Below are 24,119 nucleotides of genomic sequence, written 5' to 3' on the forward strand. Positions count from 1 at the left end.
AAACTCACAAAGATCCACCTGCCTCTGCCTCCTGAGTGCTGGGATTAAGGATGTGCGCCACCACCTTCTGGCTCCGTGTCTATACTCTTATAGTACACTCGAGTAATATATGACAACTATATTATAATACCAGGGTCATGTACATGAGTTTATTATTTCTCATAGAATGAAAACTTCATGCAATATTTGAAACTTTCTTTGGTTGGTTTATCTCCAGTGCTTACAACAGTTGAAATATAGAAGCAGTGGGTATTTTTTAAATGACACTCTATATGTTAAGTACATTATTTCAAGAAAAATTAAATTGTGCATATTTAACTTCAAATTTCTTGCAAGAAAGAAAGTCATATTCTCTGGGACATTTAACCGTATTGATATGACTATAAACTATTGTCGAAAGTAATTTTTTAAGATTTACTGGAATAATGATCTTGAATAATAGTTACTTTGTTAGAAAATTAATGACTGTTGTAGGCTTTTTACTAATATTTCTAAGCATTCAAATTTTAAGTGTTACTTAAGATTTTCCCTCTAGTTCAGCAGTTCTCAACCTGTGGATCACAGTCATCATGAAACACATATTTTCAATGATCTTAGGAACCACAAACCATAACTTTATTTTTGTTGCTCCTTCATAACTAATTTTGCTGCTGAGCGGTATTTCACTTCCTAAGACCATTGGAAATACATGGTTTCCAATGGTTGTGATCCACAGAGAGAGAACCACTGCTCTAGTTTTAAGAGTTACTGAAGTTAGGTCCTGTTTGTGCCCTTGTTTGTTAATGTTATTTAAAGTTCTGCATCCATAAAGACAGATTCTAGAAACTCCTTTCAACCCTAACTGCTGGGCTGGAGAGGCAGCTCAGCAGATAAAGCTTAAGCACCAGAATTCAGAGCTCCAGAGCCCATAGGAAAGCTAAGCAGATATGCTGGCTACTTGGGATGCCAGCCTTCAGGAGGCACAGACAGGAGAGTCTAGACTAGCTGCAGTTGGTAGGCTTCAGGTTCACTGAAAAACTGCAGGATGTTGACTTTGGGTCTCTGCATGCATGTGAACATACACTTATAGAACCATTAAATACATGTACATGTGTGCGAACATGCACACACACACACACACACAAAGTGTGTAATAGGGAAAGAGCTGTAGGAGCCTAGTTCCTATAAACTCTCAACTCTTTAATTTTTTTGTTTGTTTTTCATAGATAAGACAAAAGCAATGGCTTCTGTAACTAATGCTCACACTTCCAGCACACAAGCAGCTCCTGCAGCTGCAACGACGCCTACACTGTCCTCCAGTCAGGGTACCCCAACATCACCTATTAAAAAGGTAAGCCAAGACCCTGTTATGAAATATACATGTATTCAGTTTATGTACCATTTGCACAAACTGGTTAGAATTGTTTGCAATGTTTATAGTTGTTTCAAAACATACCATATTTTCTGCTCTTAATTTGTAATTTCCTCTAAACTGTGGCATAGAGGATTTTTTTGCCTTTTATAATTGATAGTAAGTTGATTGATACTATATTGATAATAAAGTATATAAAGTTAATAAAGTATAGCAGGAAATCAAAAGCTTTTATAATATCAAAATTGACAAGCATGGTAGTTTTTACTTTCAGTAAGCTTTTCTTTTAAGAAACTCAGGTTTTTATTTTTTTGTCTCTTAAGTATGACTTAAGTAGAGTCATATAATGATAATTGCTCACCTTGGAAAGCACAGCATGATGTCAAATAAGGCTCACAAGTAAGGGGGAAAAACAATAATCTAAATTTTTTTCCAATTTATACAAGGTACCTGGCATGCCACTGTCATATGCCAGTAAATGCATATCAGAAACAAGTGTAGTTACTTGTTTTTATTTTGGGTAAATTACTGTTTTTCTTACTAAACAAAACCAAGATAAATAAAATTAATAATGTAAAAATTATTTGAGAGACAGTAGCGTGACCAGTGATGAAGGATAATCCCAAAATGTTGGCTTCATTTCTTCTATTGCCCCCTCCATTCTACAGCAAAGCTCAAAGCTATTTCCTAGTGGTGTGCCGCTCGCTCTTAAGCACAGTAATGAAGAGCTTTCAATGTACTTTTCTTAACCTTCGGTTTTCTTCATACATGTTTGTCCTCAGCAGCCCTTACCTTTAGTGAGCTCACTTGTTTGTGCCTTTTCCAGAACATTTAAAAATGTACATATTGCAGTCACCATTAACTTTTACCCTGATTATGTCAGTTTGTGTCTCCTATGCACAGACATGTTATCCTCCATTCCCACAGTAAAAATAATCACGCATAGGAGAGTTAACGTTGATGCAATACACAGTATATAATAATATAATCTATGCTAATTAATGTGCGTGTGCAGGTTTTCCAGATTGTGCTTCAGTATTAACTTTTATTGATTTGTCTGGGTAGAAATTGGACAACTTGAAGGTTGTGTTTGGTTGTTGTATCTCTGTCTTGAGATGCATTCTGTTGTGTATCTGGCAATGTTTGGGTTGAGGGGACTTGAGGACTGATTTTAAATCCTCACTAATTGTATATATAAGAATTTTTTTAACCTCCTTAGTCAGTATAACTCTTCTGAAACCCTGACTGATAGGGCTGTAACTTTATAATAGTCTTTGTCTAGATAGTGGGGAAAAATAAACAAAACTCAACCTAAGAAAAGCCTAAGAGAAGAAAGAGCATCAGTTCTCAGTGCTGGAAATATATGGGTGTCAGTGGTGCGCAGTTAGAGCATCAGGACACCGTGGGTGAATTGTTTGCTTACTGCTCTAGGACTGAAGTTCTTAAGACTATAACTACATATGCTTGACATGAAATGCTCTTAAACTTTGATTCCATTTTGAAGATTGCTGTAGATTGCTAATTAACTAGCATTAGCAAAGTTTGATTGAACTATATTCTATTTCATTTCTACATCTGTCATGTGCTTCTTCCGAGAATACTAAATTTGTGTTTCTTTCATTTAGGTGTTTTGATTTATTGTTTACTAAGACCGTAGGATTATTTCAAGTTCCCATGTGCCACTGTTAATATCTAGGCAAGAAATCAGCTATGTCTTTTTTGATAGTTTAACTAAGCAGTTCTTTTCATAAAGATGTAGAAAAAGTTACAGTAGACTTCCTGTGTTGTTTTCCTTCTCAAACACAGCTCACTTCTTAGCTGACACCTGATACACTAATGGAAAGTACTTTGTATCTGTGTAACCACTAAGGTGGTAACTTAGTGGTTACACAGATCATTCCTGTAAAGAAAAAAAGCTTAATTCAGATCTTAGTCTTGATTAAGCTGAATTAAACATACACATCTATAATTTATATATTTGAAAAATCTCATGTAACTTACCTTGAAGATCATATTGTTTGAGATTTTATTCTTAAGATTTTATAACCAATTTGTACAAAACATAAAGACATAACTTACTCAAAATCTGAACATTTTTGATGATAGAAGAGTCTTACAGTATGGCATAATTTATATATAATATTTAAACTTTTATCTACTTTAGCATTTAGTGTTTTTAAGTATTTTTTAAAGGTTTTGCCTATAAACAATTAGAGACTTAAATGAATTTGAAAGTGCATTAGTATTGATACAAAGTTTTCTTGGGCTGTTCAACCTTGTCTATCAGAGCCTAGACTATGGATCTGTATGTGTGCACTCACTCCAGGGACTAGCTCACACATGGAAGCAGCAACGTGTTATTAATGTCTCTTTATAGTACTTTAGTATACAAGGTCATTTCGGCTAACAATCAGATATGTTCATTTTTCTTGCTTTAAGGTTTGATCCTAAAGTAAAAGAGCAAAAGCATATGAATAATGCCACATGATAATCTGTGGAAACTATCAGCTTGAGCTAGGGGTGCAGTTAAGCAGCAAGCTCTTCCTAGCATGTGTGATGCTTAGGTTTTCACCCTCATCCCTTACCCCCTCACCCCCCAAAACCCACAAAGAACTGAAATTAAAAAATACATAAACCATCAGTTTAATTTTAGACTTTAAATTGGTAGTTAATAATATAATTAATTAAATTAATAAGCTTACGGAACTTTCTCTAGTCAAAGTAACTATTGGGATTCTAGCAATTCACAGAACCAAGGAAGTGTGAAGTATATTTGTTTACTAGATAGGGAAAATTTAGAATTTTCTCAGAATTAATTGTCTGGTTCACTGGTTTGTCAAGCAGAGCAATAATTTTATGAAGACTTACTTGTGCTGTGGGTACGTACAGTACACCAGGGTAGTGGACTGGTGTAGATGGTGTGTAAAGGTGAGGAAAGTCCATTCAGTTTGAGGATGTAATCAGAGCACTTGAGAGAGATGGATAGGAAGCGCTTGCATTGAGAAAAAGCTTGCATAACTTGACTGACAAGAAACAGTGAACAGCCAGGCATGATATATAATAGGGAACTGAATTGATCACTTTAGCTTCATCCACTTATATACAGAGTAAAGCAGGAAATGAGGGTAAGTTATGGAATGCCTTGATTTATGGGGTAATAATTTATATAATAGTAAGGATCACAGGAAATATGTGAGCAGTGCCGTGAGAGTTCATTCCCTATGTAGTGTTACTCCGGCAGTTAATGTGTGGGTACATTTAATGTTGATGAGAGAAGGAGGAAAGATTGCCCACAGTGATAATGTGTATAAATAGGGACATAGATGTGGGCTTTTAAAAGACAGAAGGGAATTTTGAAACATGGTCCCTGATTTATAGATTGAAGAGAATGACCAAAAAAAAAAAAAAATAATGTGACTGCAAATTTTTAAACAGAGGACATTGAGGAGATAACATTGGAGCCTTTACTAGAAATAGAAAACTGGTATTTTGGAAGGAAAATATTTGGTTGATACATGTTAAGTTTTAAGTTCCAAATGCAATTTATGAGGTCCATTCTATAGGTAAATAGAATTTAAGTCGAGGGCTAGCAGGATGAGTCAGTGGGTAAAGACGTTTGCCATTAAACCTGGAAACTTGGGTTCAGTCTCTGAAACTCATGCATTAGAAGGAAAAACTAAATCCCATAAGTTGTTCTCTGACCTCCTCACATGCCATGGCACACATGTACACACATGACAGGTAGATAGGTAACTAGGTAGTTAAGTAGGAAGGGAGGAAGAGAAGGACTTTTTAAATTAAGACATATAAGACTAAGAATCTGGGCATGTTGGTACATGCCTGTAATCACAACACTCTAGAAGCAGAAGCAGGAAGATCTCTGAGAGTTCTGGGATAGTCAGGCTACACAGAAAGGAAGGAAAGAAAGAAAGAAATTAATTTAAAACTAGAAATTTAGGGCTGGAGAGATGGCTCAGTGGCTAAGAGAACTGGCTGTTCTTCCAGAAGTCCAGAATTTAATTCACAGCAACCATATGGTGGTTTACAAACCATCCTTAATGAGATCTGGTGCCCTCTTCTGGCTCACAGGTATACATGCAGACAGAATACTGTATACATAATAAATAAATAAAATCTTTTAACAAAAAGAAAAGACTAGGAATTTAAAGGTTGGACACTGGACTAGAAAAGCGCAAATTTTAGAATACGCTTAGTAAATTTAATATTTGCCTTGAAATAGAAAGCTACTTTCAACCCTTGGCAGAAGAAGAAAAGAAAGGATATCTAGAAGCTAACTCTTAGAGTTCTTCTGTTGAAAGATTAAGCACAGTCAGGTTGTCAACCAGAGAGAAACAGAGTGGTCTGAGGAGTAAGAATGGCGACATGGTGTCCTCTTATAAAACAAGAGAAGGAAATTTCCAGTAGGTAGTTACAGTTAAATATCAGTAGGTTTCTTCATGTACCAGCTCAAAATGAAAGGTACTTTTAAACATCTGGACCATCTGGTTTTAAATCCTTGATCTTTAATATGGAGGTTTATCAACTGTTAAAATACAGTGTTGTCATTTCAAAATTGGTATTCTTGCTCTGTTTGTGTCTAGTCTAAATGAGTAATAGCAATATTTCATTGTGTGTTAGAGTAATTCATGCACAGAACTTCGCTCAGAGCTGGACAGGAACAGACATTTGTTACATGTTGGCCTCTGCTATCTGTCTGCTTTGTCATGGGGGAAAATTCATTTTACAGAAGGTGCAGTTGGAGCAGGGGTTGGTAAAATATGTCTGGTAAGCCAATGTCAGTTTACTGCCTATTTTTACCTAGCAAACAAGGAAAGAATAGCTTAAACATTTTTAAATACTTGGAGAAAATATGTAATACACCACTTTGTGACACAACTTCAAATTTCATCGCCCTTGAATAAACTTATTGGAGCATAGGTCCATTCATTCATTTATGATCAGTGTTTTGCAAAGCCCAAAGTGTAGACTTTTAACACAGAAATCAAAAAGCATTTCACCCAATGCCTAGCACACTGCATAGAATATCACCACAGTTTCAGACTTGGGGTGTGTGTGTGTGTGTGTGTGTGTGTGTGTGCTACCAAATTACATAGCTATTAGCCAAGCATGGTGGGCATACTCCTAGAATCCCAGCACTAGAGAGACTGAGACAGAAGGATTGTCAGGTCAAAGTCAGCCTGAATTGCATCCTGGGATGCTGTGTCCAAAAGGGGTATGGGGGTGCTTTTTTTTATTTATTAAGTATTTAGGTACAAATAAGATCGTGACAGCTTGTGTTGTATCCAGGAGATGTTACTATATTTGTCCTTAGAGTTCTTGTTTCTTTGTTTCATATCCTGAAATAATTCAGTGTGCATTTGGAGAAGTGTGATCTAACTAGACTGTTGATGGAAATTAATCACAAAATGCACCAGAAAAAATTTAAAGGTCTGCTAGCATCTGTCAGTATAACTGAACATTGTTAACCTACAGATTTTAGCAAATTTTGACCATAAATAAAAAGACAAGACCTTGTTACATTTAGTTGTTATACTCTTCGCTCTGTACATTGAACATTATAATTTGCAAATTGATAAGGTGAAGTTGATACAGTGAACTATTTAAGGATAACTAATATATTTTTAGTACTGCTGAAAAACCCTTAAAGGAGAGTTTTATGCATAAAAATAGTTTTTTAGCTAAAATGTTGTAGTTAATGTTCATTAGGAAAATTCAACAGTAAACTTGGAGTTATAGTTGAAATAATATAGGGTGTATACATCACTGAAAACAAAATTCACATGCAGTGACTTGTTCACTCATGCTGTATGGCTCTATGCCATTAACTAGTTTGGAGTTTTCTTTATTAGATAATTCCTAATTACCTCTTGCTGCAGCTGGAATTGGTTTTAGCGTCTTTCAAAGGTTAGGCCACCACACAGTTACTATGCATTAGTTTATTATAAAGTTGAAATTAGGAAAAAAGTGTTGTTTTTTTTCTTTTAACATCCCTTTTCTCTTTTCATACTTTGAATCTATATCTCTTGACCTGTCTTATTTTAATTGGCTTTAGTTTGATTTCATTGCTTCTCTCATGCCTGTGGAGTCAGTAGATCCTGCATCATGGAGGCAGGGCTTGCGCAAAACTGGCATTGTGCTGGTGCCCAGTAAGGGCGAAAAATCCATGGTGAGGCATTTCTATGTGCAAGAATGTATATTGGGTTACAGCATAACAAGCTTCGTATGAGTGTTGATTCGAAAGATGCATGGTTTAAGTCCTTACGGTGTGCTCATCTTTTTTTTTTCTGTATTTGCATCATAATTCTCTGTGTGATATGAAGTGTGTAGTGTGTTTTTGTAACGCTAACCTCGGAAAGGTGGTCTGTTTACTCTTTAAGGTTTAGATCTTTTTATTTTTGCCTTAAGACATTAACCTTAGTAAATGTTTTCTCCTGAAATTGCCACTTAAAATCCTAGACATTGTCTGTAAGCTGATTGTTTCCAACTGAGGGCTGCTTTGATAACTTGTTGTTTTTGTCCTTCATGAAATGAAAACAGTTTCCAACATCAGCTACAAAAATTTCTCCCAAAGAAGAAGAAAGAAAAGATGAGTCCCCTGCGTCCTGGAGGTTAGGACTTAGAAAGACAGGCAGTTACGGTGCACTGGCAGAAATCACCGCAGCTAAAGAAGCCCAGAAGGAAAAAGACACTGCAGGTGTAATACGTTCAGCTTCAAGTCCGAGACTCTCATCCTCTTTGGACAATAAAGAAAAGGTAACATATTTCATAATCTGCTTTCAATAAACTTGAACTGCTTTTCCAGGAGCATAAAATCTGCAAATCAGATGCATTTTCTACGAGGCATCATTAGACCCTAGGTATCAACTTAATTCACAAACTTTATAGTGTGTGTGTGTGTGTGTGTGTGTGTGTATGTAGTATATAATGTACCTGTCTTGTGAGTTCCAGGAAGGTCAGTTGCATTTACTTAAAACTTTAAATTTGGGGAAAATACTAAGCTTTTGAAAATTCTTTTCAATACTTTTTTTAGATTTGTTTATTTTATTTGCATGAGTGTTGCCTGCATCTGTGTATATGCATCACACAACAGAAGAGGATGTTGGGTTCCCTGGGACTGGAGTGACGATTGTAGAGCAGCTGTGTGGGTGCTAGGAACCAAACCCAGGATTTTTGCAAGAACATTGAGTGTTATTAACCACTTAGCCATCTCCAGCCCCTCAAACCCTACCACTTGTAATAGAGTATATTAGGGAATGAATAGGCTTATTTAATTTACTATAGAATGTTTTCTGTAGTTAAGGAATAGAAATGTTTTTCTAGCATGTGATTATGATCAAATTACTTTCATCTATCACCTTCAGTTGCTAGGCCAGCTTTCTGATTTTTGTCTTAATAAACAGTTTTAATGACATTTTGAAAGACAATATTTATATTGCATCAAATGGGCTCCTCAAAATTGTTTTCTTACTGAATTCTCTGTGATTGGATTTCTTAGGTTTTTTTTTAATACAGTTTACTTTCTCTGAGTATTACTGTGTGTTAAGCATTCTAATATGAAATTTTTTTTCACTCACTTTAATGTTTTTGCTTTTTTATAACTTATTGCCCATTTTTTCCAAGTGTACTGGCAGTGTGCCATTATCACTGACGCTACATACTCTCATCCACATATTGTAGTAATGTTTAGTTAATTATTTAGTTAATTAATTAAATTAACTAATGTAGTTAATGATTTAGTTAATGTTCATTTTCAGTGTCTTCATATCTTAAATCATGGATTGTTATAGCTAAAAACAGCTTATGTAACATAAGTGACTCCTTGTTGTACTAGATTTGAACCTTATTTCTTCAAAAGAAATAAATGAATTTTGACAAACAAATGTATTTTGACTATATTACAGTTATAGTAAATTATTTTCTAATTTAGCCTAAGGAAAATGAAAAGAAAACTGGTTGAGCCAGGTATTCTTCATTGCTTTTGTAGTATCTGATTGATTGTATCAGTTTTAAAGTTCAGGAACTAAACTGTGAAAATACTGAACAGTAAATTGTGTGGCCATATAAGTATACCTTATTAAAAACCTTTTCTTAAGGATTCCAACACAATTTTTTCATGCGTGATTTTTTCTTGTTTTCAGGAGAAAGATAGTAAAGGAACAAGACTTGCGTATGTTGCACCTACAATCCCGAGGAGACTAGCCAGTACATCTGACATTGAAGAGAAAGAGAACAGGTATGTGCAGTAGGGCTTATCTTATGTGTTCCCTGCAGAATCTTTATTATTACCAGTGGTGCTAGTAGGTCAGGACTGTAATTATGTGGTACGGGGGTTTCAGTGTCCTCAAGAACACTGGTTGCACAGTCCCTGGGTGATAAGTGTGTACAGGCTTGGTGTGTTTATAAATGATAAGGAAGGCATTGTTGCTGGACCATAGAAAGGAAAGTTGCAAAATAAGAGGTGACAGACACTAATGCAGCATCTACCAGAATCTGAAGGGCGTTCTTTTCACAGAGACTCTTCAAGTCTGCGAACAAGTAGTTCTTACACAAGAAGAAAATGGGAAGATGATCTTAAAAAGAATAGTTCAATCATTGAAGGATCCACTTACCATAGAAGGTAATAATGTGATTTGTTAGTAGATTCTCTATGTTCTTATAAAAACAGCCCTCAATTTAATATCAGTTATGCACATCTTTTAACTACCGTATCTTTTTTTGTGTTAAATTGTAATTTAGAGACACAGTATATATTTAAAGATGGTGTGAACTTGCTCTGTGTATATATTTAATTAAACTTGGTATATTATGAAGTATCCTTTAGAGTCTAACACTTCTAAAGAACTTCTTATGATTGACTAAATAAGTCAGCTGAAATAGATCATTGTCATAATTGATTTAGCCATTGTCTGTGATCTGGAACATTGCTATTTGGACTAGAACTCAGAGCTATGAGAGTATTTCCATTTAAAATCTTGGTGTTGCTATTTTGAAGAGTAGGGACTCCGTTCTCTGCAAGAGAGAGAGAGAGAGAGAGAGAGAGAGAGAGAGAGAACTAAACTAAAACAGAACTTCATTCTCAACTGAGAAAGGAGAAAATGTGAGCACATGTAATGTAGACATGGGTCATTCCTAAGGATCTATCCCATGGCTAAAAACTTTTCTTCACAAATGCCAAATGCTTTATTTTGCTTAAATGAATCCATTCCACGTTTTTGTTAGAGCCAGCCTGGTGTGATTGTATATAGCATATTCTAAAAAATGTGCAGTACTGACTGTTATTGAAGGCATTTGGAGAAGGCATAAAATTCTACACTATCAAATTGGTGAATTTAATCTATACTCTAGCAAGTTGTAGGTGCAACTCTTGGTGCTGGAGCTGGTGGTGATGATTAGGAACACAGTTGGTTTCCTAGTGCTTGAAATTGTGTGATGTATACAATAGTGAATATAGAATACACATACAGACACATCCTATATAGAAATGACTCTTTCCTTTAGTTGCTCCTTTGGTAGAAGACAAGATGATTTGATTAGTTCTAGTGTTCCAAGCACCACATCAACACCAACAGTTACCTCTGCAGCTGGGCTTCAGAAAAGCCTACTCTCCAGCACAAGCACTGCTGCAAAGATTCCCACGGGGTCTTCCTCTGCAGGCACACAGAGCAGGTGAGTCCCGGAGACAGTCTGTGTTCAGGTCTACTATGTGCTTATGTATGTGCATGCGTTGTTGTGTAGAAGAATGTGGGCTCTGGATTTTTTTATTTACCTAATTAAAATTATTCTTAAGCAAAAATTGGTTCCAAAACCAGCAATTATGCATGTCTGGGGAAAAAATAAACCTAAGGTCTTGAATCATATTGCTTAAAATAAAAATTTCTTTCTTTGACAGCTCTCGTTGAGCTTTTTGATTGCTAATTGCAAGAAGTCTTATCTTGTGTTTTTAAAAAATCCATCCCCATTGTCACATGTTTCAGCTTCTAGAAATTGCTTTCGTTGTTTAGCTGTTTTCCTTTTCTCTTTTTGTGTTGCTGCTTATGATGCTATAGTGCCTCAGATCGTTTGTGGGCTGAGGATAGTACTGAGAAAGAAAAGGACAGTGCTCCTACCGCAGTGACCATTCCTGTTGCTCCAACTGTTGTAAATGCCGCAGCTTCTACCACAACCCTGACTACAACTACTGCTGGCACTGTTTCCTCCACATCAGAGGTCAGGGAGAGACGCAGGTGTGTAAAGGTCCTGACAGTACTAGTTCTGCTGATATGCTTGCCCAGTTTTTGGTATTTGTGTTCTTTGCTTGTTTGTTTTGTTTTGTTATTCCCAGAGATGTGGTAAGTGTATTAGTTCCTTTCTGTCGCTATGATAAAACACTGACCAGGGCCACTATGGAAGAGGGTTCCAGAGGGTGAGAGTCCATGATGACAGGGTGCTGTGGTAGCACCAGGAACAGCAGGCCACATTGAAATCTCAGAGCCCACCCCTAATGACATACTTCCTACAGCAAGGCCACACTTCCAAAGCCGCCTCAAATAGCTCCACCAGCTGAGGGCCAAATACTCAAGTAGATGACCCTAAGGGGGACATTCTCATTCAGGCCACCGCAATGACCATGTCTCTAAGAGGCTAACAAATGAGATAGTGTGTATCCGCTCCAGCCTAGGAAAGTTGACAGAGCTAGCAGCTTTTAGCCGTTAGGCTTGTTTACCCATCTCTGAAAGAACTGATGTTTGGGATAATCTAAGGCAAAGCCAGACAATTGCCTTCTTTGTGTGCTGGTGCACGCACATGTGTGTGTTATGAAGACCTAAAGTTACTTAGGAGAACACACCAAAATTTATAGTTCCCTTTGCAGAGGAAATAAAATGTATTTGAATTTTTTTTAATTTTCACCTTAACATTATTGAGCTGGCAACGTAGCTTAATGATGAAGCCAACACCTAACTCGCCAGTTCTAGGCCCACTCTTTACTCCTCCTCCTACTGCCTTCCTAGTCTTGCTTTTCCTCCCTTCCCTCTCTTTCCCTTCCTTCCTTCTTTCCTTTCCTTCCTTCCTTCCTTCCTTCCTTCTGCTTCCTTCTTACTCTTTTATTCTCCACTAGGAATCAAATGCACCGAGTTACACTGTGAATAGACACTCAGGTCTTAATCATGATTTCTAGGTCAGAATTTTTTCTTATATGGAAAGGTGGTTACTATACATACTTTTTTTTTAACTTCTAGAATCTTTTCTGCCTCAACATTCCATGTTTTAAATAAAATTCCCAGTAATGAAAGTTTCCCCACCCCAGAATCATCGGTTGTTTCAGAATTCAGTATGAATGTGTCTTCCACCTTCCCATTCCCCTCAGTGCTGGGGCTCAAAACCAGTGCCTTGTGCATTCCAGGCGAGTTCTCCAGCACTCAGCTTTCAGACTAATTCTTACATCAGGTTTATTGACCGTCTTTCAGGAGACAATTGACATGTGGCCTTCAAGTTAGTATTAATTTTAATGAAGGGTGTTAAAGATTAGAAAATTAAATCCTGAGAACTGGAGGGATGGCTTAGCGGCTAAGAGTATTGGCTGCTGTTCCAGAAGACCTGGGCTCAATTCCCAGCACCCACACGGCAGCTCACACTTGTCTGTAACTCCAGTTCCAGGGGATCTGACACCTTCACACAAGCATACATGCAGGCAAAACACCAACGAATATAAAATAAAAGTAAATTATTTTAAAAATTGTTAGGACAAAGATTATTCTAAGGCATAAGAAACAAAATATATGTCATCTCTTTTCTGTCAACAACTAAAAGCAATATTTCTTAAACACTGCTTATCACTATTTTGCCTTTTAAAAAAAAGCTTTAAAAGAGTGATTTCAATTTAATGCCATCATTACTTGGGTAGGATTGTCAGTCAAAGACATAGAAGTAAAACCAGGGCCCTTCATAGAGAATTTGCAAAGACTGCCACACCCGGGTTGGAGGTTTTCATTTGGTTTTCAGACCCTTCGTCTTAGTTTCCCATGTTTTCTGCCTATCTGGCAGTACTGTCTGCCTTCAAGGCCTCAGCCAATCCCTTTCTGGATTTCTTCTCCTTCTTTGTCTCTGGGTATTGGCAGTAGTTACCCTTTGGCTGTAGAAATAGGGTGGCAGATGAAGACCTGCTGACATCATCAGTTTCCATGGGAGAGGTGAATTCGGGAGAGTGTGCAGATCAGCACCACGTTGCACACTGCTTCATCCTTCCTTCCCAGTTCCCCTTCACTCTCTCTGACCTGATGTGTCTGCAGATCTCCAAATGTAGACTTTTATATGAGAACCAAGGATTTTAGCCAAGGCCCTTATGCTTAGACAGCAAGTATGCTTACCCACAAGTCATCTTTGGAACCCCCAACAATTAATTATTTTTGTTTGTTTGTTTAAAAGTAGAAACACATCAAACAGGTAGAATATGGTAGAAAATATTTCAGTGTTGTTTGTAATTTACCATAATTTTAAATGCATAGGAATGTCTTATAAATGATTCCATATTTGCACATAACTCTTGCTTTAGTATAGTTACCCTCTTCCACCATTTTCCCATAGCTCTCCCATTTGTCTTTTAAATATAAAAAGACAAATATAGCCGGGCACACGCCTTTAATCCCATCACTCGGGAGGCAGAGGCAGGTGGATCTGTGAGTTCGAGGCCAGCCTGGTCTACAAGAGCTAGTTCCAGGCCAGGCTCTAAAACTACAGAGAAACCCTGTCTCGAAACACACACGCACGCACGCACACACACACACATGCACAAATATACACCTCTGAGCTAGACATGGATACATGGTGGCTCATGCCTATAATCCCAGCACCCAGGATAAAAGCCAATCTGGGCTTACATAATAATTTCCAAGCCAGTCTTGACTGTATAGTAAAACCCTATTTTAAAAAAAAAAACAAGCAAGCTGGGCGGTGGTGTGTTACATGCCTTTAATCTCATCTCTCTAGAGGGAGAGGAAGGTGGATTTCTGTGAGTTCAAGGCTAGCCTGGTCTACAGAATGAGTTCCAGGACAGGCTCCAGAAAAAGAAAACAAAAAGCTATAGAGAAAACCTGTCTCCAAAACAAAACAAAAATTATTTACTCGGGACTCAAAAAATGGCTCAGTGGTTAAGAGCATTGGCTGCTCTTTTGAGGGGACTCTGGTTCAATTCCCAGCACCCATATGGCAGCTCACAACTGTCTGTAACTCAAGTTCTAGGAGATTCAACACCCTCACACAGAGTATATACAGACAAAACAGCAGCATACGAGAGAGAGAGAGAGAGAGAGAGACAGAGAGACAGACAGACAGACAGAGAGACAGACAGACAGATAGATATTTTGGGGGGATATATTTACTCTGGAAAGAAACTTAAGTGTGAAATAAGAAGTATGTTACTCATTTTTTTAATATACAATTTGTTTGACCAATTAAAATAGCATTACAAGTAAATATAGCATTCCAGCTAATAAATATCAGTAAAATAAAATTTTGTAAGATAAATCATTAGAAAAAAATCTTTAAAGTGCACAGATTTTATAACCCTTTCAATTAGTAACTTAGCCCCTTAACCTGCCTATGTTCAACGGTTATGAAGAACTAATGTTTGTGGAAATTTTGGAAGTGAATTTAAAAAGAATCCAGGCTGGAATAAAAGGTAGGATGACAGGTTAGTGCTCTTTCCCATAAGGGTAAAATAAATAGTGAAGTGGGACTTGAGAGATAGCTCAGTGGACAAAGTGCTTGCTGTGTAGGCGTGAGGATTGGAATTCAGACCCCCATCATCCGTATAGATGCCAGGTGGTTGTGGCGAGGGAGCTAGCCCTGGGTTAATTAAGAGACTCTTCTTCGATGAGTAATTTGGAACACAAACAAGAAAGACCGCTGATGTCAACCTCAGGCCTTCACATGCAGTCACACACATATGCACACATACATACATGCATAAACATGTCGTTTCCCCCACATACAACCAAAGCACACACGTACACATGAGACAAAAAAGAATGAAGTGGATATTTCATACAGAGCTGAATTCAGAACTCAGTAGTCCACGTTCCTACTTTACTTAACAAAGCAGCTCATGAAGGCTGAAGTGATGGATGTAGCTATCTGGAGTCTTACTCTAGACAAGCTCTCACTTTAGACTTTTCTTTTTATCTGGTAGAATTCACAATGAGCCCATATGTGCTGAATGAATGAAACAAATAGCTCTTTTTCCCAGACTGAGGAGCAGCAACATTTAGTAGAGTGCCACACAAAAAGAAAAAGGGGAAAGAACGGGGAAATGTCCTTTATTTAAATTTTAGTAAATACATGTTACTTCGTTTACTACATTGTAATTCTTTACATGTGATTGTCCTAGAGAAGGCTATAAAATTAAACCCTTGTGATACACTAGAATTTTTCTTAAATTTTAATACAGGATTGAGTTTTTTCTTCCTCCTTTCAAATCTTGTGACATAGAAAATTCTGTGTAGTTGTTAATGGAAAAATTGGCAGTATCTGTTACATGTATGTAAAAACTAGGAAAATAGAATGAACATTATAAAACAATGGTAGAATGAGTATACCAAGCTTAGTGTGGCCGAGCAGATGAAAGGGTGTCAGGTCGTAGATGTACTCATTTATACATCATTCACTTTGTAGTGGTGCTGATGAGAGCATGTGTAACAGGATCTCAATTAAGATTGTAAGAAAAATTCAAGCTAAAGAAGAGTTGATAGACAAAATGTTTTGTTTATTGGTTTTTTCCTCCTCCACTTTTAGAAGAACATACTAAAGTTGCAGAAAGCAAGATTTTTTTAAAAAAATTATAATTTGGGTTTGTGAATTTAGATCAGAATGAGTATTTTTGTGAGATTCATTCAGTAAGAAGGAATTCTTTTGTGAAATGTCTCTATTACAGAAGAAGCCCTCCTTATGATAGACATAGTGCTGCTTGACAGCAGAAAGACATCTTCTGGGACGTAGCTCTCATTAGTTACATCTTCCTGAAATGTGATACTCAGCCAGATGAGCCTACAGTGTATCCTGAACAGGCTGTTGTAGTTAGGGCTTCTGTTCCTGTGACAATCGCCATGGCTAAACGCAACTTAAGGGAAGAGTTTATTCCAGCTAACAACTTGTGGGCCACTGTCCAGGGAAATTAGGTCAGAAACTCAGGATAGCAACCTGGAAACCTGGAGCAGGAGCTGATGCGGAAGCCATGGAAGAAGTCTGCTGATTGGCTTGCTGTTCATGGTTTTCTCAGCCTGCTTCCTCATAGCACCCAGCACCACCACCCATAGTGAGCTTGGCCATTTCACACCAGACATCAGTGGAGGAAATGTACCACAGGCTTGCCCACAACCCGGTCAGGTAGAAGCATTTTCTCAGTTGAGGTTCCCTCTGCAAGTGACTAAGACTTGTGTTAAGTTGACATAAAACTAGCTAGCACAGAGGCCATAAAAACAGCTTAATTCAGAATAATTGCTGAGGTGTCATTTTGGCTTTCTTAGCCATTTTTTAACTTTTCTGAGTTGCTCTCCATTGCTGTAATCAGTAGAGGCAGCAAAGAAAGGCAGTCCTCTCTTGCCTAGTCAGACCATTGAACTTTACGTAACTGCTGAGATCAAAGTCACTAATTAGAAATAAGCTTGTCATCTCACAGTTATTTATATAAGAAAATGAATGCTAAGAACAATGAGTCATGTATTCTAGTCTTAGATAGACTTCAGAAACAAAGTATAGGCAGTATACTAAGTTCCTTTGTGTTTGAAAGGAATTAGAGTCTCTAAAGAACTTGGGGTGGGGTGGAAGGGGGGACTGTGGATGAGTCTAAGGAGTCTGAGTATGTGATGTGCTGCTAGATTCTCTGAGGTTGGAGTTTTACAGGTGGCATGAAAGTGCAGTCAGCACCAGAGCTTATTGTGCTTTAATGAACAATGTCCAGTTACAGGACAGACTGATAACAAATTGAGAGGCGAACTAAAGCTGACAGGGAGCCCCTTTAAAAGTTCATTGGAATAAATAAGATTGACTTTGGAGAGCAGAGCAGGAGGGATGATCTAAACTCTCCATAGAACTCCTGACGGTTATAGACAGATGAGGGTTGTGTGGCAAAAAGTGATCATGATTGAACTGGCCCTAGCAGTGCTGCTTCCCCAAGAGGCAAGTCTTCATCCCCTTTGTAGATTATTCAGTCCTTAATCAAAATGTGAACAATTGTAGCCGGGCAGTGGTGGCTCACACCTTTAATCCCAGCATTGGAAAACAAAGACAGATGAATCTTCAGGAGTTCAAGGTTAGCATGGTCTACAGAGTGAGTTCCAGGAGAGCCAGGGAGGGCTACACAGAGAAACAGTCTCCAAAACAAAACCAAAGAATATGATTTGTACTCAGAGTTTAAATAGATAACAGGCATGTCCCCATCTCAATACAACCGTTCTGACATTTACAATAGAGATTTTAAGGCAGACATCTCACACATCATCTAAGAATGCTAAAACAAGCAGAAGCAGGCCTAACAGGGAGAGTTTAAGGAATTTGAAGTCAGGTTTGTGTAGGAAGAAGCCGCTTGTTTGTCCCGGCCACCCAGAACTGAAATAATCACACAGAAACTGTATTAATTAAATCACTGCTTGGCCCATTAGCTAACTCTTACATCTTAATTTAACCCGTTTCTATTAATCTGTGTATTTCCATGAGACTGTGGCTTACTGCGTAAAATTCCCAGCGTCTGTCTCTGGCAGCTCCATGGATTCTCCCTGACTCTTTCCTTTTCCCAGCATTCAGTTCTGTCTTCCCCACCTAAGTTCTGCCCTATCAACAGGCCAAGGCAGTTTCTTTATTTATTAACCAAGAAAAGCAACACAGAGACAGAAGAACCTCCCACACCAGGTTTGGAAAGAAAGATATACCTAAAAATATTGTAGATGTAGAAAAGATAGCCCCCTCTGTTTATATAATAAAAAAAATGGTATAACATGGTCCATTAAGTGGACAGTGCTAATAAATGGATTTGTGGGGCTCTAGAGAAGTAACATGGAATGAGTTGTTTCTCAGTAGATCTTAGATTCACCCTTTCCATATCTGTGAATTGGCACTTTGCTAGTGAAATGATTATGTCTCTTTCAATAGAGCAAGACATAATCTTCAGTTCCCTGGTTTCTTTTTGAAAATTAAGTTACAATATTTTTTTTTAATTAAGCTATACCATTCAATAAAACAAGAAAGGAATCGACGTGCCGTATTAAGTATAACTAGCTTCCTGTCTAGAAAGAAATAGAGCTTACTCAGGGATTGAGAGCACTTGTTCTTCCAGAGGGCCCAGACTCGGTTCCCAGCACCGCATGGTTGTTGGTGGTCATCTGTACCTCCACTCCCAGGGGGATCCAGTGACTTCTGTGGGCATCTGGCAGGCAAATAATACAGACATACATGAAGGCAAAACACCCATACACATAAAATAAAAAAAATAAGAATGGTCATACTGAATTAATGAATTTCAAAGTAGGTACAGAGACATTTTCTGAAGATTTTTTTTAACTCATTAAACACTATGCTTTCTTGTTTTAATTACAAACATTGGTGAATATTTCTATTTATAAATATTGACTCTCCAAATGACAATTTTTATTTGTTACTATAGGTCATACCTCACTCCCGTTAGGGACGAAGAGTCTGAATCCCAAAGAAAAGCAAGATCTAGACAAGCAAGACAGTCTAGAAGGTCAACACAGGTATATTTATGTGTATGATATAAAGAACATACAGATAATTAGTATACAACCTTTTCATTTTCATTCTGCTGTGTGAATAACCAGAAAAGATAAAAGATTGCTGGAGTTAACCTTCCATAGCTTTTATATATAAGGTTACACTTTTGATATCACATTGCATCTAATTAGTTATGGTCTTTTTTCTCTTTGAGTATTGTTTTAATCCTCTGTTCCTAATTTGGTTTCTGGTACAGTGTATTCATAGGTGTTAAAATGAATTAATCATATAATGCTTTTTTTTTATTTTTCAAGACAAGAGTTTCTCTGTGTAGCCCTAGCTGTCCTGGAACTCACTCCGTAGACCAGGCTAGCCTCGAACACACTTCCTGCCTCCACTTCATAAATGCTGAGTTTAAAAGCAGACACACCACCACCTGGCCATATGATGTCTCACGAATATGTGGAGGTGGAGGAATGGAGAATAGGCCTGGTGTTCCATATTGAAAACACCAAATGAACAAATCTACAAACAATATCTCTTGGGCTAGTTACTGTCTTCTTACTTCCTCCTCATCAGTCTGATTATGGTAGATCTTTTCTGGAGTTGAGGAACTCAATAGTCTGGATTCAGCTGTTTGAACCTTACTATTACTTGCTTTTCAAAGCATTACATTTGCTGGGTCTTAAGCTACTTTTTCCATTTAGCTTGTTTTCAATAGTCTAACCCAAAACCATTGCTTACTTATTGAAGATTTTGTCAAACCTCAAGTTAATGTGTAAAAATTAATATATGTAGTATTTTATATAAATGGATTATATGGATTGGCTCTTCTGAAATTAGGAACATATATTCAGATTTTTCAATCTTTCTTAGTATTTTGTTACTTTATGAATGTAGACAGTTTCTTATTTATAGTTATGACTTTCTCAGTTACTATCATTGTTGCTCTTCATAAAATGAATGTGATTTTATATATTAAAATTACATTCATATTTGATTTATCGGCTTGCAAAGTATTCTTTGTAAATGACCTTGCATGTGTCTCACCATTTATGTTTTTTGATGTGCAGGGGGTAACGCTGACTGATCTTCAGGAAGCTGAAAAAACAATAGGAAGAAGTCGTTCTACAAGAACTAGAGAACAAGAAAATGAAGAGAAAGAAAAAGAGGAAAAAGAAAAACAGGATAAAGAGAAACAAGAAGAAAAGAAGGAGTCAGAAACATCTAGAGAAGATGAATATAAACAAAAGTATTCCAGAACCTACGATGAGGTAATGCTATGGGCAGCACAACTGTGTTAAGTGTCATGGGTGGTTCTTATGGTTCTGAGTGTGCTGAGATGTATGGCCTAATAAACAGTGTATGAAATACGTGAACAGCTTGGGCTAGAATCTGAATGACTTTGGCATGCTGAGGATAGTACTTGTCCCTTGAAATCAATGTTGTGTATATTCCAATGGGTTTTAACTTTAATGTTCCACAGACTTATACACGTTACAGACCAGTATCAACTTCCAGTTCAACCACTCCATCATCATCCTCTCTTTCTACTGTAAGCAGTACACTCTATGCTTCAAGTCAACTAAACAGGCCAAACAGTCTTGTAGGGATAACCTCTGCCTACTCACGGGGATTAACGAAAGAAAATGAAAGAGGTAAGAAGCCATATTTTTTTCAAGTAATCCTTTGGGTAGGTTTCCCTAGTTAATAGTGCAACTAAAGAAGAAACTCTTAAACTGGTGTACTGACAGAAACAATGTAATCAGTCATGTTCCTTATGTGTCTACATTTTTAGCACATTCAAAGGCCCCTGTATTCTTGTAGTATCGAAGCTGTTTGCAAGGAGGAAGCATAAATCATGTTTATATTGATTTGCTTTTAATGAAAGATAGATAAATTTTTCAGATGAAAAGGTTTGTCCTTAGAAAGGAAATGAAGTGTCTGTGATGTGATAGAGTGGTAGAGCAGCAGCTGGTTCAGGGATCCTGCCATCTAGCCCATCGGTTTCTGTTTGCTTTGTTTCCTCTCGCATTGTTAGCATCATTGGGTGTAACCTGCTGTCCACATTGATAACTGGAGTCCTGTTCTTCCTATCAGTTCCCTTGTTTTCTGTTTGCAAATATTGTGTCTTTGGGAAATGTTTTTATTTTGAACAGCAAGAAAGTAGAGATAATTTGTTCTCATGACCATTAAAAATGTGTCTTAATGGGAGCTTGAAATGTATGCTTATACCAAATATACACCAGTACTGATGGAAGGAGAAATTATTTTTAATTGAAGAAATGTAGGCTTCACAAAAGAGGCTAACTTAGAATTGGGGTGTGGGTTGGTTTGTTTGTTTGTTTTTTAACATCCACTTTTTTGTGTGTCCTGGGCAAGGATGTATATGTGAGGGTGAGGATGATGGGGCACTTGTGCAGGTCGAAGGCCACCTTGACTTGTCAGAGTCTGTTCTTTCCTTCCACCATGTGGGTCCCCTGGCTTGGCAGCAGTTGTATTTACCCACTGAACCATCTAGCCAGCCCTAGAATTGTTTTGACATGTGCTTGTAAAAACATTATCAGGATAAATTGCATCCATGTGGTCTATGTAATCCATAATAGAGGGAGAGAAAAAAGAAGACGAAAAAGAAGGTGAAGATAAATCACAAGCTAAATCAATCAGAGAGCGACGGCGACCTAGAGAAAAGAGACGGTCTACTGGAGTTTCCTTTTGGACACAAGATGTGAGAACCTGTTAAAAATGCTTGATAGTACACTTAAGTACTTGCTCAGAGTTGTTACATCCTTAAGAGGATATATGTTTTAAATTATCAATCCAATTATTAAATTTTAAAATGTGTGTGTGTGTGTGTGTATAGAGAGAGAGAACCTGAATAAATGTAATGTGTGTGTGTGTGTGTGTGTGTGTGTGTGTGTGTGTGTATACACAACCTGAATAAATGTAGCCTCTTGGTATTTTTTTATTTTTAACATTTTTAGTAATTTCTTCACAAAGCTGAGGGTCATATTAGGGCACCATGCATTCTAGGTAAATAAATGCTTTGTTGGTGAAGTACGACCTCAATCCAAAAAACATTTTTATTAAAGTATGATTTTTATCCAGAAACATAATTAATAAATGTATAGCTTAGTGACACACAAAAATGGTGATACAAAGCTCCCATATTCTTTCTGTTTTATTGCCCTCATTTTCAAAGTCAGCAAGTAAGCGCCTCTGAGTACAGCTGGGTTCTGGTTTGGAAGTACATCTGTGTTATTATATGTAACAATACATTTAATTTTATTGCTATAAAAAATTTGAATCTCTAAGTTGTATACGTTGCTCCATTGAAAAAACAGAAGGTTATAGCCAGGTAGTGGTGGCACACACCTTCAATCCCAGCACTCAGGAGGCAGAGGCAGGTGGATCTCTGAGTTTGAGACCAGCCAGACCTACAGAGTGAGTTCCAGGACAGGCAGAGCTACACAGAGAAACTCTGTTTCCACATAAGGTGGGGGGGGGGGCACTTTCTAAAGGGAGGAAACTTTCTCCTCATAATTTTTTAAAAATTTTCAGAACTTTTATTTTCAGTTTACTTTTGCCATAAACAACATACTCCTGTCAACTTTTTTCTAAAAACTTTTAACTTCAGAGGCTTAGTTTTCTTCATTTTATTTTATATTAACAGTGTGATTACATGTAGTACAAATAATATTGGCATATACAATTTAAAATATATAAGGGGCTGTGATACATGCGGACAGTATCATAGATTATGGGAACATGTTAAATGACATTGAATACTTTAATGTCTTTACATTGTCTGGTATGAATGAAATGCTTGTATGTACACTTGAGTAATCAAGGATGTATGCGGCTAGGGTTTTTGTTTTAAGTCAAATATAATATCCAGGTAGAACTTAAGACCCATAAAACAAAAAAAATAAAGATTTAGGAAATTATATTTAAAGAAATTTACCTTAAAACAGTCTTATATCAGAATTGTAACTTACAGCTTCTGAAGTACAGCCAAAAATATTAAAAATAAATTTTTTAAAAAGTAGCTTAGTTTTGAAAGTTGGGACATAATGAATAAACGATAAGGAAAAATGGGGGGGAAGCAAGTGTATTTTATTTCCTTTAAAATTTTTAATATTGACCCTGGTGGTGGTGATGCATGCCTTTAATCCCAGCCCTCGGGAGGCATTGGTAGGTGAATCTCTGTGAAATCAAGGCCAGCCTGGTCTATAGAGCAAGTTCCAGGACAGGCTCCAAAGTCACACAGAGAAACCCTGTCTCGGGGGGCAAAAAAAAAAATTAAATACTGAAAAGTTTGAAAATATATAAAAGTTACGTGGTATATTCTGGACAGAATCATTTTAAATCCAGAAAGTCAGAAATATCAAGTGTTCAGCATCTATGTCTGTTTTTAAAACTTGATTTGGTCGTGTGCTTTAGAGTGATGAGAATGAGCAGGACCGGCAGTCGGATACAGAAGACGGTTCCAGTAAGAAGGAGACCCAGGTAAATGGCCTTACCCCACTGAGTACATTTCTCAGTCACCTTCTAGCCATGCTCCACTGCGTCTGTTCATTCACATTTGGTACTGCAGGCTGTAGTGCCCATGGCTGTAGTGCCCATGGCGGGTAGTATAAGTGCTTCTTGGCTCAGGTTTGGGTGACTTGATTAGGACATAGAGAATATTTTAGAGGTGATAGCAGGAGGGGATCTGTAACTGTCAGAATTAAACTATACGCTATAAGTGGGCACAGTTTATTTTATCTTAAACTTCAGAGTTGAGCAAGTGCAAAGGGAAGGAATGAAAAAGTAAAACTGAAGAAGTGTCAACGTATATTGACCAAGGGAAAGACCTGGAAGGTGCTCAACAGTAGCAAAATCTAGAAGCTGTACACTGAGCTTTTATTCCTGAAGATAGCAAAGTTGTGATCTAAAGAAAATATGCCTCTGACTTTGTTTACATGTTTTTAGACTTGATCCTCCAAAGGAGTTTTTTCTTCTGCTCATACCTTAATCACACCACATAATAGAGGGTCTTCTGAAAAGA

The 24,119-nt window shown here is 37.3% G+C and overlaps 1 protein-coding gene across 4 annotated transcripts in view; it reads left to right on the forward strand.

The window, feature by feature from the left end:
* Positions 1-24,119, forward strand: part of Ppp1r12a (protein phosphatase 1 regulatory subunit 12A) — a 108,564-nt gene that overhangs the window by 69,288 nt on the left and 15,157 nt on the right. Inside the window, exons 9-19 of one of the 4 annotated variants that reach the window (XM_038314419.1) lie at positions 1,206-1,330; positions 7,910-8,125; positions 9,511-9,605; positions 9,885-9,989; positions 10,871-11,038; positions 11,419-11,595; positions 19,002-19,092; positions 20,143-20,343; positions 20,556-20,727; positions 21,676-21,797; positions 23,513-23,578. In XM_038314419.1, the coding sequence (XP_038170347.1) occupies positions 1,206-1,330; positions 7,910-8,125; positions 9,511-9,605; positions 9,885-9,989; positions 10,871-11,038; positions 11,419-11,595; positions 19,002-19,092; positions 20,143-20,343; positions 20,556-20,727; positions 21,676-21,797; positions 23,513-23,578 (1,538 nt within the window). The remainder of the gene's footprint in view (positions 1-1,205; positions 1,331-7,909; positions 8,126-9,510; positions 9,606-9,884; positions 9,990-10,870; positions 11,039-11,418; positions 11,596-19,001; positions 19,093-20,142; positions 20,344-20,555; positions 20,728-21,675; positions 21,798-23,512; positions 23,579-24,119) is intronic. The other 3 variants (XM_038314420.1, XM_038314422.1, XM_038314421.1) reach the window with 3 other exon arrangements.

Source organism: Arvicola amphibius, chromosome 17, assembly GCF_903992535.2.
Source record: "Arvicola amphibius chromosome 17, mArvAmp1.2, whole genome shotgun sequence".
In the NCBI taxonomy this organism is placed as follows: domain Eukaryota; kingdom Metazoa; phylum Chordata; class Mammalia; order Rodentia; family Cricetidae; genus Arvicola; species Arvicola amphibius.